Below are 15140 nucleotides of genomic sequence, written 5' to 3' on the forward strand. Positions count from 1 at the left end.
ACAGCTATTTAAGTACCTAGTGGTGGACCCTGATTTTCGGTCAGAGTGGCCATCGGTGAGACATAAAACACGCTATCCAAAACGCATTGATATCCAAGCTTCAGCTAGTGCAACAATAGTGCAACAATAGTGCATCATCAGCCATTTCCCAGAGATCGTGTAAAAATCGTGTATTTGTGTATCTATAATCAAAGCAGAAATTCTTGATCGATCTAGGTAGATGTAAACCATATTATTCTAGTAATTATCCAACCATACCCCTGCTCCTCATCCAATTTCATTATCACTGCAGTATGTTTCAAGTACAATGTTTCGATCTTTTGACAGTCATAAAAGCAAAGCAAGAGACGGAAAGCACTCTTCACATCTCACTCTACCTTGAAACCCAATACTGACGCGCCTTGTAGAAAACCAGACCCAAGACCCAGATGGCCATGATAACGAGGGCTTGCACGGGCGCAAAGATAGCACCCCTAACAACGACGAACCCGCTAACGATTACAAACACGATGGGGTTGACGGAAAAGGTCTTGTACGGACGCTCCAAATCAGGCTCACGGTATCGGAGAATGATTGCTCCGAGAACAGTGAGGAAGAAGAAAGAGTATTCTCCAAGACCATTGAGAGTCAAGAGTGCTCTAAAACTGCCAAAGAGGATATAGAAGCTGGCAAGAATAACTGAAAGGATAACGGCGTTGATCGGCGCATCTCCAGCATCTTTGCCTGGCTCATCAGGTGCAGTAGTTTCTTCCTCGGCGGGTTTCAGGCCGACCCTTCCAACGATGGTGAATAGACTCGGAATCCAGTCCTTCCTCGCTGCAGCAACACACATTCGACTGGCGACGAACGAGTTGCCCAACAGAGAACCTGCCACGACTAAACATATGAGTATAGCGGTAACAATACCAAAGCCTTGGCCCAAAAGACGTGTTATGGCGGTCACTGCTACGCTATCTGTGGTGCTGACGACGTTCCATGGGAGAAGGATGTAGTAACCAGCGTTGGCGGCCAGGAAGCAGATAATAGCTGTTGGAATGGATGTATTGATGGCGAGAGGAAGTTGCTTAGCAGGCTGTGAAAGCTCAGCGGATACATAAATCGCCTGATAACATTAGTATATGGACTTGCAAAGAGGAGCCAAAACCAACCTTGTCCCAACCCGAGTAAGCCCACAAAGCTGCATATAAAGCCGCAGAGTAGTGCCCAAAGATCTCCCACTGGCTCAACTGACTCCAGTCCGTGTCCGGCCCATTAGGATTGTATGTGTCACGATACTTGAACCACGATTTCTTGTACCAATCACCTCCACCAACTTCCCTGCTAGGATGCGCAATATGAACGCCCACTACAGCAATGGCAGCGACTACCACAACAAGGATACTCAGGAACTTGAGGACAACAAAAAAGCCGTTGAGACGCGTGCTGGCTTTTGTGCTGATGGAGTTTGCAACGCTCATGACAACTAGCACAAGGATAGAAAGAAGCTTATGTTCTAGTCGGCCGTCTTCGTTGATGACGCCTGCAGCCGAGTAAGCGCTCTCGACAAAGACAATACTGAGGATTGCGAGAGTCGCGGGCATGACGGCGACGATCCATGTCCAGGCTGCTAGAAAGCCCCATATGTCGCCATAAATATGCTGTAGGTATGGCTGGACTCCGCCTGTATCACGTTAGATTACATGACTACCGCAGCAAGTAACAGATATCTGACCTTCTCCTGGGATAGCGGTGCCGAGCTCAGCAAAAGTGGTAGCTCCAGTCCAAGCCAAGATACCTCCAATGAGCCAAATCGCCAGAGCGATACCGGGTGATGGAACGTTTGTGTCGATTGAGCCAGGAGACGTGAATACACCACTTCCAATGACGATGCTCACAACGATACCAAAGGCTTCAGCGGCGCCGAGATTGCGAGTGAAGGTTCCTCGGGTCCGAGTCTCTCGCGACGCGTCGGATGAGACATTCTCGTCACGCTCCGAGAGGAGAGGCTGTTGGACAGCAACATCCTCAGACTGGTCTGGTGGCATTTTGAAGTCGATATCTCGGATGGGAGATTATCAACCAGGATTGGGAGATGTTGAAACAAGGTAGATTGAAGTGGTCTGTAAGATGGAGTCATCAACTAACGTTACCTACTAATGTCGTTACTAGCGTAGTTGCGTGACAAGGCGGTTAATTGTCGGTAGACTATGACGTGACGGCATCTTCCGATGATATAACAACAACCAAGTAATCTTTCATCTTGTCTTATTCTCTTCGTTACCTATTATCGGGTCTAATGCTCCGCTACAAGTATCGTATTTTTTCAAGATTAATCATCTCATTGAAGAAATTGTTCTTATGTCGATCGCTGTTCGATATGGATATGAAACAGTGTCAACTGCCCTTTGCAATTAAACATGATCCCTGTTCTCAAACTCCTGACATCGTATTACAAGGTTATTCTCACAAGTCGACACGGCACTGATAATTGAACCCATCGGACTATTTTCCAAAACATTTTAACCTTGTGATGAAACCGTTTATCTAGAAATCTAATAATCCACCAATCAAGATGGACTTGGTAGCATGTTTATTTAACTTAAGGCCATCGGCTAATAGCAGGTACATTACAAGCATAAACACCTTAAATAGACTGTAATCCTCCTGTTCCGAGTTCAATTGTCATTCATTTCTATTCATCCATTCATTTCTTCACATTCATTCGTTTATACCGCCTCCGTTCGCTACAATGGGTCTCGTCAACATCAACACAGTAATCGGCCTCCTCGCCGTCGGGGCCAACGCTCTCCCCCAGAGTATCCCATCATCTTCTGCCCCGGCGGCAGAAGCGGAGGCATCTTATACCGCGAACCCAAACGTTGGCCCAGGAGGCAACAACTTCAAAGACTCAGCCCATTTCCGAGTCTACGCGGGATCTGCCGAAGCGACCGACAAGACCCTGGACATGCTTGAAGGCGCATTTGACTGCTTTGTTGGAACACTCAAGTGGCGCTCTTCTGGACTCTCTTTCAACGAACAAACCGATAGCGGCCCCTTGTACAAGACCAATGTTTACACCGTCGGAACTCTAAGCGGAGCGGCTGGTGTAATGCACTCTGATGCTGAGAGCGGATTAGCTTGGTTGGAGGTTGTCGACGAGTATCTTGCTGTTCCCGGCGTCACCGTTCACGAATACGGTCATGGGCTACATTACCACCAGCAGACCTGGGTCGACCAGGCGAATACTGGTGCTTGGTGGGAGACTCTGGCCAACTGGGTAGCTGACACGTACAAAACATCGGATATATGCGCCAGCGCTCGCAAAGCCCATAACCAAGAGGCTTCTCCTACCGAGATAGAGCTCAAGAAGCTTCTCGGTGACTCTCACCAGGTTATCGTGGACGGTACCCCAGAGTCTGGCAACTACTACCAGGCCTGGCCTTTCCTGGCTTACTTGACCAACAACCCCGATAACTTTGCAGGTTTGGGCCAAGACACTGTTCGTCAGTTGCAAATTCAGTATGAAAAGGGAAGCAACGAAACTCCTCTCCATACACTGAGCCGTGTGTCTGCGAATGCCACAGTCGGCGATATCGTTGGTCGATACTGGGCGCGCATGGCCTATGTCGATATTGGCCATTCTTCCGCTCAAGAAGTCTTCTTCCAGCAACGTGCAGAGATTGGTTTTGCAAATGTCGAACCTTCTGGCGACGGCTACAAGCCTACAGCGGACCGCGCCCCTCGATACATGGGAGCCAACATCATTCCTCTACAAGTGACTGGTAACCAGGTTGGTGTCAAGGTCGCTTCGGATGGCGAGTTTGTGGCGACTGTCGCTATTTACCGTGAAGGTGGGGAGACTTCTTATACTACTCTTGTCAATGGTGCTGCCACCGTCAGTGTCCAGGCTGGAGACGATGTCAGTGTTATTGTTGCCAATGCTCCAGCCAAGCCTATCATGTACAATGGCTTCGAGTTGACTCCCGAGGTCTCTAAGGGGCTTGATTACACTCTTAGCCTCACTGGCGCGACCCCCCAAGCTTAGTAAAAAGGGTATCCTCTATTCTTGTACATATATAGTTGCAAGTAAATAACACCAACTAGACATACCACAGCTTTCCTGTCTTAATCCTTCTAGCATTATAATTACCTAGTCTAGAAATCGATGAATCACAATTTGTCTAAACGTTTCTCGAGCCTACTCAACACCAAAGCGCTCGCAGTATTGCTCCAAAGGCAGTCCTTAAACTCTTTTGCCGCCTCATTCACCTGATGCCGAATCTCCTGCTTTACATCATCCAGGATCTCTTGTCTCTTGCGCGCCATTTCAGTGTTCTCGTTGATGCTTAAAATCCATCCTGACATCGGCCTATACACCCATCCATTACTCTCATGGCGTCCATATGTCGTAGCAATTGACCCTCCTACCATGATGCAATCCACTGTCCTGTGTTGACTCATCACCCGCACAGGCATTCTCGCTGTTCCGACAGGAATATCCGAGAGGTTGATGGTTTGATAGAATATATCGTCTTCCTTATCTTCTTCAGACGCGTCTCTGGTTTCCGAGACTTTAGACTTAACATCTTGATTAGATGGTTTGTCTCCATCCTTGTCAGATTGCCGATTTTGGCGTTTTGGGCTGACATGGCAGAAGGCAGTGATCCATCCAGTTACCAAATGAGCGTCTTCGCCATTTGGGGGTGTTTTCCTAACCATGGTCTCGATAAACTCGCGCGCTATCACGCTATCTGGTTCACGAGCAGTATAGTGAAGAAGGCTCAAAATGGGCCGTATGTTTTTGATGAAGAGCTGCACTTCTTCACCCTCGTTTCCGAAATCCCTCAATTTATACAGAAGGCTACCCCAATCTAGAGGCCTCCCAGAGAGAGTCGTGAAAGGAATGCCTCCCTTTCTGAAGCGGAAGTCGCCGAGAACCTTCTCTTTAAACTCCCGACCGAGGAGCAAAACACAAGCAGCCGTAATATCTTCTGGACACGTCGTGCTAAAGTCTGGCATCAAGGAGTTCGTACGTTCCCTCGATAAACATTTCCTGTTGACGAGATACTCCATTTCCTCGGCCAAGGTAGAGAAGTTCCGAAAGTCTTCCTCGTCCAAGGTCGGAACGTCGAATTTTGCTTCCAACAGGGATTCGTCTGTGCGAGGGAGACTGTAACGGCCGATGTTCTGGAGGATGGCCAGCCAGACATCATCAGGGCGGACGATCAGGGGCTTGCCCTCGTTGTATGCGCGGCAGGCTGCCCATACGAATCCATTTTGTGAACCTGCAATAGTCGTGCGGTCCGGTGCGCTTACGCAGAAGTTGCTCTTCGCATAGCTTGATCGGCAAAAGACGCATGGGGAGGTGCCCCGAAGGATATCGCGATGGGTTCTGGCGCATCTGAAATGCCACTCTGGGGGTTGTGATGAAGTTGACATTGTTGTTGATTTTTTTAATTGAAGTTTGTGATTCGACTTGACAGGAATAAAGCGTTCTTTTATATTTCAATAAAACTTTATCAGGAAGGCCGAGTCTAAGTAAATGACTGCGAAAGTTAGAATATTGTCAAGCAAAAGTTTAGCATGTTCATGTGGCATATTGTTTTTTGAACCCTCGTTCAGAAGAACTTAAAGCTTTAGTGACTCATCTTTCAAGCAATAGAATCCATGGATAGTTTGATAAAGTCTATTGACTGCTTCTGATCCCAATGTTCCACCTAAGTTCGAACATAAGCTTCAACTTTCAATGAGGATATGAAAATACCCGCAGTCTATGGGTTGTCACAACAAGAATGAGTGTTTAATTTGCTAAGCTAAAGAATCTTAGTTTAACTAAACCATTTGACTAAGCCCTCTATCCAATAATAATATCAAGCTCAAGGTTGTTACCCTCCTTAACCTTGTAATTGGTCGAAATGTTCCTGCGATCAATGTTCAGAATCGTCTGCTTAGTACGCTGAGACTCGCGAGATCGGGTACGGTCTGACGCATTGCCGTAGTATTCAGGCAGAGCCTTGACACAGGTGATGTCGTCACCCAGACCAGTCACTGTGTCGACCCAGGGCTTGTAGTTATGCACGCCCAGGGCGACAAAGAAAGCCTCCTTATTTTGCTCAGTCTTGAAGCGCAGCATACCGGAAGTACCACTGCTGCCCATAGTGAGAGTCAGAACGCCGTTCTGCTCGGTCCACTGGCAGCCATTTCCATAGTGCCAACAGGCCTTTTCAACGATGTGGAAAAAAGCGTCGGGGTTGGTTTGGAAGACACGGACTTTGATGGTGTAGGACATGCTGATTAGGTTAGCAGGTTTCAGAGAAGAAGAAAAGGGTGCACTGACTTGCAAGATGTGAGTCTTCAAGTTGGGTTTGTTTGAGTTCAGGCTGAAGTTGTTGAGGTTGTGAGGTTAGGATGAGAAAATACGGGATCAGCTGGGGAGAAGTCGCCTTTTATGTCCATCGGAATCAACTGAGAGCTAATTATCATCTCTTTCTACTCGGCCTTGAGATGCTCCGTCTTGCACCACTTCATTTCTCTGGTGTCTTGCGGTGGAGGCATACTTCAATGGTCAATCGTTATGCCGTGTCTCACATTCTACCTCTGCATTGAATACCAATGGTTAGCCCGATAATCTATTGGTTAAACGGTGATATACGAAGCTATGCAGTGGGAAATGCAACATCATGAAGTGTGGTGCGTTAGAGGCAGACGATGGAAATGTGGCTGGCTGTGTCTTGCGGACAACTCATCTACAAGTTGATTGAGTGTATTTTGCAACGGTACAGCATAAATCAGGAGTTTCATTCCCTCACTTACTTACTAACAACACAAAACGCACCCATAGTCACCGTGCCCCGATACCACAAGATGTTGCTATTCGATGGTAACCTACCAATAGAGAGTTCCGTCTCACTGCAGATATGTAAGACAGTAACATATCTATTCGCTGATGAATGCATGTTCCACGGTTGACCGAATTGTGCGGGGTAGAGTCTCACAAGTGACAACCATCTCTATCCGACAATATCGGAGGATGAACCCACGAATCCAAGTTGCCATCCAGACCGTGGAGTTACTTCTTCGTATTTACTAAGTCAAGGAGAATGAAACATTGCCATTTCATCATATCTTGATAGACTTTTCACTTTAAGAATACAAGAATCGGTCGCTCATTCTCTCACTGCGAGGCCGGACTATTGCGAGTACTCTGATTAAGGTTTCAAAAGCATAGGGGTCACCCAACCACATACGCCTCTATGATTTCAGCATGCTCAGTCCAATATTGATCAAAAAGAGTAATAGACTTGCATTCAGCTCCCATTAATCTGCTGATTGACATGTAAAGTTTCCCAGATCGTTGCGAACTGTCTTGGATCCCCTCACCTAAATATGCGCGTCGTCAGAATAAGTCTTGCTTCCGTAGAATCCACCACGGCCCGTGCCTAAGATTGAACTCAGTTCTTCCATGTTATTCCTTCGTAAGGTCCAATTGGAATGTTCCTGCATGCAGGCTGTGCCATTTATTGGCCACAGTTAAAAGTTTTGATGTTATGGAAAGACATCGGTCAAGGTCGGTCAATATTATCTCAATCGATGTAACCATGACTGCATAATGTCTCAGAGACATGACTACTAAGTACGTATCATCCAGCTGGAACTAAGGGCAAAAGAGGAGTGCGACTGCTATATTCTGGTTAGATACGGCAATTTCCTGACGTTGTTTTCTCTTCAACTTTGATCGAGAAAACAATGGGATAGGAGGCCTTGGTTTTGAATATACCTTTTTGAAGCAGTTCAGGTGACCGCCAAACGCATGCGGACTTACAGCACGGGATTCTAAGACTTTTTATACTGTATCTATCTATAAAACAAGACGTATACTTCAAGGCACTAAATAGTTGCATGGGATAGTTACCACCTCTACACATACTTCAATTCAGCAATTTGGTACGGGATGATGAGACTTGAGAAGATGCAACTGACAGTAATCAGATACAAGCAATGGGAATTGAGTATCGTCAGACTCCATAACGTTGAGTGATAGCAGGTGGATTACCAAGAGGTCTAATATTGTCGGACAATCCTGCCTCCGAGTTCCTGGCATTTGACGGACACAACTTCACCACAAGCCTAATATAGTAATTACTATTTTCTACTTTTGGATAAAGTGCTTACAAGTTGCCAAGCTCTCAATATAGCCAAAAAGATAGGTTAAGGAGTTTGCCGTTACATCACAATCTCACTACATTTTAACTTACAAATCCATGATTAGAAATCACGATTGCACCATAACAGCATTTCATCACCACTCTTGGACTATATAAAAGCCGACTAGAGTAGTTGAATTGGAAAGTACTATATAACATCACTCGATTCAGGAAAACATACCACAGTAAAATATCATCATGGCCCCCATTCGCACCGCCATTGTTGGCCTCTCATCTTCCGCAAAGACAAGCTGGGCCTCAAACGCGCATCTCCCTTATCTCCTCTCTCCTCTTGGTCGTTCAAAATACCAAATAGTTGCCCTCCAGAATAGCAGTGTCGAAGCTGCTCGGAATGCAATCGCGCACTATAATCTCCCCTCCGACACCAAAGCTTATGGCACATCCGACGATCTCGCAGCTGACAAAAACGTTGAGCTCGTCGTTGTGGCCACACGAGTAGACGTCCATCACTCAAGCGCTCTTCCTAGCGTAAAAGCTGGAAAGACAGTTTTCGTTGAGTGGCCTTTAGCGCACGATGTTGAGCATGCGAAGGAGCTCGTAGATGCGGCCAAGGAGACCGACATCAAGACTCTTGTTGGGCTTCAGGGGCGGTTTTCACCACCTGTTGTCAAAATTCGCGAGCTACTGAATGAGGGTCGGATTGGAAAGGTTCTGAGCAGCGAGCTTTATGCTAGTGGTGGGACGAATGATAGAGAAATTCTACCATCGACGTTGCAGTACTTCACCCAGCGTGCTGTAGGTGGCAACGTTTTTACCATCGGGTTGGCGCACAGTAAGTAATGCGACGAAGACGACAAAACATATAAAGCTAATGAGTCTAGTATTTGATTCGTTCCAGTCCGTTCTTGGAGATGTTACAAATATTAAAAGCCGTCTTCACTCGCAGAGACCCAACGTCCGAATCCGCGATCCGACGACCAACGAGATTATCAACAGTGTTACAACCGATGTCCCAGATATTACCTTCGCCACAGGAACCCTTCAAGAATCCCAAACCGTCCAGAAAGACGCTGCTGTATCGATCCGCTTCCGCCGTGGCCAGCCATTCCCTGGTGAACCTCCTCTGACCATCACCATCAACGGCGAAAAGGGCGAGATCAGACTCCGAAGCTTTGGAGGTACTGCTCTCAATGCGGCAGGGTATTCCAAACCTGTCACCATCGAGATCCATGATTTTGAGACAGATACTGTTGAAGAGGTTAAGTGGAAGTGGCAAGAATGGCAGGAAGAAAACGATATCCCGGTCATTGGAAGGAGTATTGCAGCGATTTATGAACAATTTGCCAACGGTAGAGGAGAGGGTCTGGTTTCGTTTGGTGAGGCTTTGAAGAGACACGAACAGCTTGAGGGGATGCTCAAGCAGTGGGATGCCGAGAAGTCTCAGTGATTTGTGCCTAAAGCTGTAGTTCAATGGTCGGACATAGGATAGACACACAGAATAAGTGTATTTTTACTCCTATCTCATGTTACAACATTAGGCATCTTACTTTATCAGAACACAATACGTACTTCAGAACTGGTTGATGAGAGATCGGAGTTATGAAATGACATTGGCGCAGGTATTATTACTTTGCTCTACACAGTTATTTCACTCTTTATCTTCAACGTTCTTGGAAGCAATTTATTATCATTGATAACAATTCCGTAACTCATAATGCTTTATGTACCATAATTAAGTATCCATACTCCAATATTAATATCCTCAGCACAGGCTTCTCTTTTTCTCGACTTTTGTCAAGTCTATTGGTCAAATTCACCAGCGTAGAGCATCTCACCACGCTTTTCGTTCATGGTCTCCCAAAGATCCCGCTCTTGGAGTTCAGCCTCTCGCTTGGGCAATCCAGCGAGCTCAACAGCCTGTGTCTCTCTCTCGAGTTGGACTAGAACAATTAGCATAACCCATGATTAAGCAGAGTGTAGAACTTACCGTGCAAAAAGACAGCAGCCCTCTTGCCAGAGAAGAGAGCATGGGGAACATTAGTAGTGTTGTCAGTGTTGGCATCACCAATGGCGTAGATACCAGGGACGTTGGTGATCAAACCGGCACTGCCGTTGGCTTGAAGTCGTCCACCGTACAGTGTAACGCCAGCCTTCTCTCCGACGTCGGAGCGCTGCTCGTCAGGGAAGCTTGTCAAGAACGCGGCGCGCTCAACGGGCTTACCCTCGGTGAACTCAACGCTGAAGAGATCAAACTCGGGGACAGAAGGAAGGCTGGGGTCAGCGTTGTGTGTGTCACCGTTCTTAAGACGCTTGACCTCTGTGATAGTTCTGTTGTCGACTGTAACATTGTGCAGCTTCAGGTACTCCCTCCACTGAGGAAGATCCTGGTCTGCGAGGGCTTGTGTGGTACTGTTGTCGGTTCCGTTGACAAAGGCGTACACGTTGGAGTTCAGTGTGGCCATCTCTCTAACAAGGCCGGCGACCTTGTTCAAAGGTGCGATGAGACCGAGGGGTTGGTCGGCGTGCTCGTGACCGTCGCACCAGGGACACCAAAAGATGCCCTTGCCCCAGTTTTCAGCGATGCCGGGTGTGCCAGGAAGAAGGTCCTTGATACCAGTTGCGAGAACAACCTTGCGGGCTGTGATCTTCTTGGTGGGTTGACCGGGGTAGTCAACTGAGAGGGAAAAGGAAGTGTAGTCACCCTTTTGGCTCTTGATGTCTGTGACGGTGGCATTCTCCATCTTGACAGTGTCGTAGTAGGACAGCAATCTTCTCGCCTCATAGCGGTAGTATGCAGGTTGAACACCTATTCCATTAGTTTTGATCTTGTTGAGATCGGGCATGTTACTCACCATCAAAGCCGATAACATCGTGCATGTGTCGAGTAGGTCCATTTCGGTACAGTCCATTGTCAAGAAGAAGGACATTTCTTCGTACACGAGCAAGACCACTCAAGGCTGAAAGACCAGCTGGACCACCTCCAATGACAACGGCATCGTAGTCTGTCTTTGGTAGCTCTGGGACTTTTGAGTCTTTGGCAATGGCAGCAGCATTGCCGAGAGTAAGAAGCGCCGAAAGCGAAAGAGTCTGGAAGAAGCGCATTGTGAAGGATGAAGTAATTGATGCTTTGGATACTCAGATGAGATGAGAGTAGGGCATAGTAGAGTATATATATATAGAGAATAAAGGCTCGTATGTCTAATTAAGCTGATTCAGGTAATGGCATCTCTCACACAATCTCTCATTACGGCAGTTGTAAGTTGTGATCGCCAATGCAACCAAGCGGGGATGGGACGGGCCTCTTAGCTGAACAGGGCCCCTGGTATGCCGTGTCTCACTCTCAGCTTGCTCGCACAGCATGAGTCTAGCCGTATGTGATAGTGGGTGACAGTGGGTAGCTCCGTTGTCCAACGCCATCTTTTCCCTGCAAGATGCCATTACTGGGGGGTTCACGCAATGTTACATCCCATCCCATCCCATCCCATCTGTCCTTCCTCTTAATCAAGATGAGATGGAGGAGCGGCATCTCCGCTTTGCGCTACTGCAAAACAGTAGATAGAGTAAAGTCAATGCACTCTCAAAACTCTGTAATGAGAGAAAAGGGAGCCTCATTTTCGTCTAAACTTGAACTAAAGTTGAACACTGCATCGATAGCGCTTACAGGGCTTGACTGCATGGTACTCGGACCTTTTGATCAGTTACTCTGCAGACCGAGTGCGAGGTATTGAATCAACCAAGACATTTTACGCTAGAAAACTCCAAAAGTCAAGATACGATCGACACTTTTTGTCTTGGGTTCTTTGATCCATGCAACGTTGATCTTTTGACCAGTCAACCATGACGGAAGAGAATAATAGTATGGAATGTATTGTCTAAATAGCGAATAGCTCATATCTCTCAGATCGTGATGGCTTAGTTCATTGTACAGATGTAAATAACAATACTATAATAGATTTGCACTTGTGTCGAAACATGCTCCGACTCCACAAAGTACCGCCATGGTTGCTCATGGACTTCAAGTGCCAGACTAGCGGCGTCAATAGTCTTGCCGAAAATACAGCACAAGCCAGTGTCAAACTATAAGCCTCTCAGACAATGAAATGTTTCACTCATTCCAACTTGGCATTTCTATAGAAACTGTTTCCCAGTTGTTTCCTCGTCATAGAAACAGTCCCTCGAGGGCCTCGTCTGTATCCCAAGTGACCTCTGCGATTAGACAAGGCGCTCATAGGTAACCAGAGTTACCAGACACAACTAGACCTGCACTTCAACGCCTACATCAACCAAGAGTCTCTGAATAAAATAAATGCTAGTATAATTGGTATATCTAATCACTGCAGTAATATGCAACCATGCCATACCGTACCCATGCATCCAAACACCAGAAATTAATTAACACGCTTCATCAACAATGCTACCCTGCAGAGACATGCCTTCGTGAGTAATCCTACTATATGCTCAACATCCTGTCATTATTTACCCTTGTCTCTTCACCTCTTTCTCTATCGAACTCCTAGTCCCATAGTATCCAGCCCGCACGCGCTGCTGGTCCAGGATGAGGTTCCTCTACAGCCATTGCTTTGTTTGAAGTGTCCTCCAATTGATAAACTTTGTATGCTTCAACGTCACTCGTGTCTGTATCCTCTCGGTGATCGCTCGAGGCAAGGTTCTCGCTCATGTCTGCTTTTTCTGTAGCAGAGGTAGTGTGATCTTGTAGTGTGTGTTCCATAGGTTCTGGTGTCGCCTGTTCTGACCCATCAGAGATGCTCTCCTTGGGGCTTTTTAATGGCGGTGTAATAGGTTTTGAAAAGTTAAATGTCGGGTTTACTTCTTCTGCATCAACAACAGCTGATAGCGTAGCTCGAGTATGGAGATGAACTTGAGAGCGCGATGCGCGTTTGAGGCGAGAGGGCTTGCGTTGTGCGACCGGTGACCCAGATCGGCGACGAGACTCCATCTCAATACGCTCTTCCTGTTCTGTCTCGTCATCTGTAATGGTGCTTGTATCCAGCAATAGCCATTGCCTGGGCGCGACATGTAAGCTGCTTCCAGACTTGCGACGATGTCGCTTCTGGTCCTTCACCTCAGCGGGAGGCTCAATGACAGTCTGCCCCTCCTTGATTCTAACAGGTAGTTTAAGCGGAATGTTTCCAGCGGTGACGTTCAAACGTCGAAGATCACGTTGACTTTCTGAGAAGACCACTCGAGCGCGAAGTCTATGTACAGCTCGATCTAACGCCAACTCAATCGCACAACGGTCGCGTACTCGGCTCAATTTGGGCCATGTCGCACGCTCACCCATGAGGCAAGCTCGCATCATGAACTCAGGGCTGGGATTGCGTAGTAACCGAGGCAGATCATTGATGCCCATATCAGGAAGAATGTTGATATCGCCAGAGTACTTTTGACTGAGGACACTCTGGAACTTTGTGGTAAGGTTGGGCATTATACCCAGCTCGGCCAGAAAATGAAGTCGATGCAATGCTTCATCGCGCGCAAGCGATGTCATTTTATACACCCAATCGTAGTTATCGCCAGTGGTCTGTTGTGTATGGTCGGGCTTTCTGACAGGCGACAAGTGGTCATCCTTGGAGAGAAAAGGCACAACATGAGGATTGACCTGAGAAACAATAAAATGGTTGACGTTGAACATTTCGGACAATCGAGTCATTGGCAAGTCATTGTCCACAGACCCATCAATCCATCGCTGGGGCGTGGGGTTCCAGGGTTGATGCTCGCCTGTAATCGGATCCTTGACAAGTAGAGGTGCAGCGTTGAAGACAAGCGGAACAGAACATGAAGCTGCGACCGCAGACCAAATCATGACATTTGGAGCTGTCACATAATTGAGCAGGCGCGGCAGTTCGTACATGGATGCAGTCGACACACAAATATTGAGAATGCGGCGTGTTCGGTTGTAGGCTTCCTGAAACGTCATGTCGCCCATCAACCCTCGCATCACCCGGGTGAGATGCTTGATGTCGGACCAACTTCCCTCTGTCAACAATCTGCGCAAGTTACTCCAAACACCATCTTGGCCACTAGGATCCTCGAACACGGCAAGATCTCCGTATGGAAACTCTTCAATAAGGAGCGGAATCTCTTCGTCGGTTCGTGTGCACATGGCGGCGCAAACAATGCTCCCCGCGCTTGCGCCTGAAATGATTCTTGGCAGCAATTTCGCTTCAAAGAGGGCCTTTAGAACACCAATATGCGACATACCAAAGGTACCGCCCCCGGATAGGAGTAATGCGCTTCGGCCGTAGCTTTGTCGGGCGAACAGAATGCCTTCGAGGAGGTCTCTGTTTTCAATGCTTTGGTCGAGCCGGCTTTGTGTCACGACGGCGTCAATTGTTTTAATTGTTGACTCGACGTATCGTTCGATAAGACGTTTCGTTCCCGTGTAGGAGTGTCGGTACAGATCAACGTTGTCCATGCCGCCGAGATCGCGAGACAAAGCCGTACGGATCAAGTGCATCATCGTGTGGACGTCGCATTTCGTTCGGGCATCGTCCAGAGCATCGAGCCGCTCTTGAATCAGTTCCGGGTTATAGTCGCCTGTGGAGGCATCTCGCTTCCATTCGTCGTTGCCTTCGAGGCTGTCTAGTTCTTTCGCTGCAGATTCCCATTGCGCATGGGACTCAGCCTGATGGTCAGTCAAGAATACAAACTAGGGACACGAATAACGTACATTCTGCATGCACAAGCACAGATTTTGCTTTCTCTCTTCTAACTGCTTGATCTTCAAGCGCTGATCTTCTGTCAAGCCATCTTTGCACCACTGCCATGTATCGTTCGCCTGTCTAATGGCTTTTTGTAGGGTGTTGACCACAGGTACCGAAGATACTGGAGGTCTTTTCGCTTTCGTATTTGACTTTGTAGGAGGTTTTGTAGATTTGTTGTATAGAGAGGGAACCGCACGGGTTTGTAGTAGTAGGTCAGACATGGCGACAGCCTACGCGCGAGAAGCGCAGGTTCGGCGGTCGTTTCGGAAGT

At 47.4% G+C, this 15140-nt stretch overlaps 7 protein-coding genes across 7 annotated transcripts; 2 read left to right on the forward strand and 5 right to left on the reverse strand.

Annotated features, from left to right (window-relative positions):
* Positions 1-373: 373 nt before the first annotated feature.
* Positions 374-2024, reverse strand: FSST1_001496 (amino acid/polyamine transporter I; the record flags this gene model as incomplete). Its single annotated transcript, XM_083227397.1, has 3 exons — positions 374-1102; positions 1149-1660; positions 1712-2024. The coding sequence occupies 3 exons, from the start codon at positions 2022-2024 to the stop codon at positions 374-376; spliced, it is 1554 nt and encodes a 517-aa protein (XP_083091678.1).
* A 704-nt stretch (positions 2025-2728) lies between these two features.
* Positions 2729-4024, forward strand: FSST1_001497 (uncharacterized protein; the record flags this gene model as incomplete). The annotated part of the gene is made up of 1 exon (XM_083227398.1): positions 2729-4024. The coding sequence occupies one exon, from the start codon at positions 2729-2731 to the stop codon at positions 4022-4024; it is 1296 nt and encodes a 431-aa protein (XP_083091679.1).
* Positions 4025-4149: 125 nt separating this feature from the next.
* FSST1_001498 (uncharacterized protein) lies at positions 4150-5418 on the reverse strand (the record flags this gene model as incomplete). Its single annotated transcript, XM_083227399.1, has 1 exon — positions 4150-5418. The coding sequence occupies one exon, from the start codon at positions 5416-5418 to the stop codon at positions 4150-4152; it is 1269 nt and encodes a 422-aa protein (XP_083091680.1).
* Positions 5419-5833: 415 nt separating this feature from the next.
* On the reverse strand, positions 5834-6268 carry FSST1_001499 (fungal fruit body lectin; the record flags this gene model as incomplete). The annotated part of the gene is made up of 1 exon (XM_083227400.1): positions 5834-6268. One exon carries the CDS (start codon positions 6266-6268, stop codon positions 5834-5836), a length of 435 nt encoding a protein of 144 aa, XP_083091681.1.
* A 2113-nt stretch (positions 6269-8381) lies between these two features.
* Positions 8382-9591, forward strand: FSST1_001500 (Gfo/Idh/MocA family protein; the record flags this gene model as incomplete). The annotated part of the gene is made up of 2 exons (XM_083227401.1): positions 8382-8976; positions 9026-9591. The coding sequence occupies 2 exons, from the start codon at positions 8382-8384 to the stop codon at positions 9589-9591; spliced, it is 1161 nt and encodes a 386-aa protein (XP_083091682.1).
* A 353-nt stretch (positions 9592-9944) lies between these two features.
* FSST1_001501 (NAD(P)/FAD-dependent oxidoreductase) lies at positions 9945-11246 on the reverse strand (the record flags this gene model as incomplete). Its single annotated transcript, XM_083227402.1, has 3 exons — positions 9945-10084; positions 10132-10950; positions 10997-11246. 3 exons carry the CDS (start codon positions 11244-11246, stop codon positions 9945-9947), a joined length of 1209 nt encoding a protein of 402 aa, XP_083091683.1.
* Positions 11247-12657: 1411 nt separating this feature from the next.
* FSST1_001502 (acyl transferase/acyl hydrolase/lysophospholipase) lies at positions 12658-15090 on the reverse strand (the record flags this gene model as incomplete). The annotated part of the gene is made up of 2 exons (XM_083227403.1): positions 12658-14790; positions 14836-15090. The coding sequence occupies 2 exons, from the start codon at positions 15088-15090 to the stop codon at positions 12658-12660; spliced, it is 2388 nt and encodes a 795-aa protein (XP_083091684.1).
* Positions 15091-15140: the final 50 nt, after the last annotated feature.

This window comes from Fusarium sambucinum, chromosome IV, assembly GCF_050947815.1.
Source record: "Fusarium sambucinum isolate potato_lamoka chromosome IV, whole genome shotgun sequence".
NCBI classification, from domain to species: Eukaryota; Fungi; Ascomycota; class Sordariomycetes; order Hypocreales; family Nectriaceae; genus Fusarium; species Fusarium sambucinum.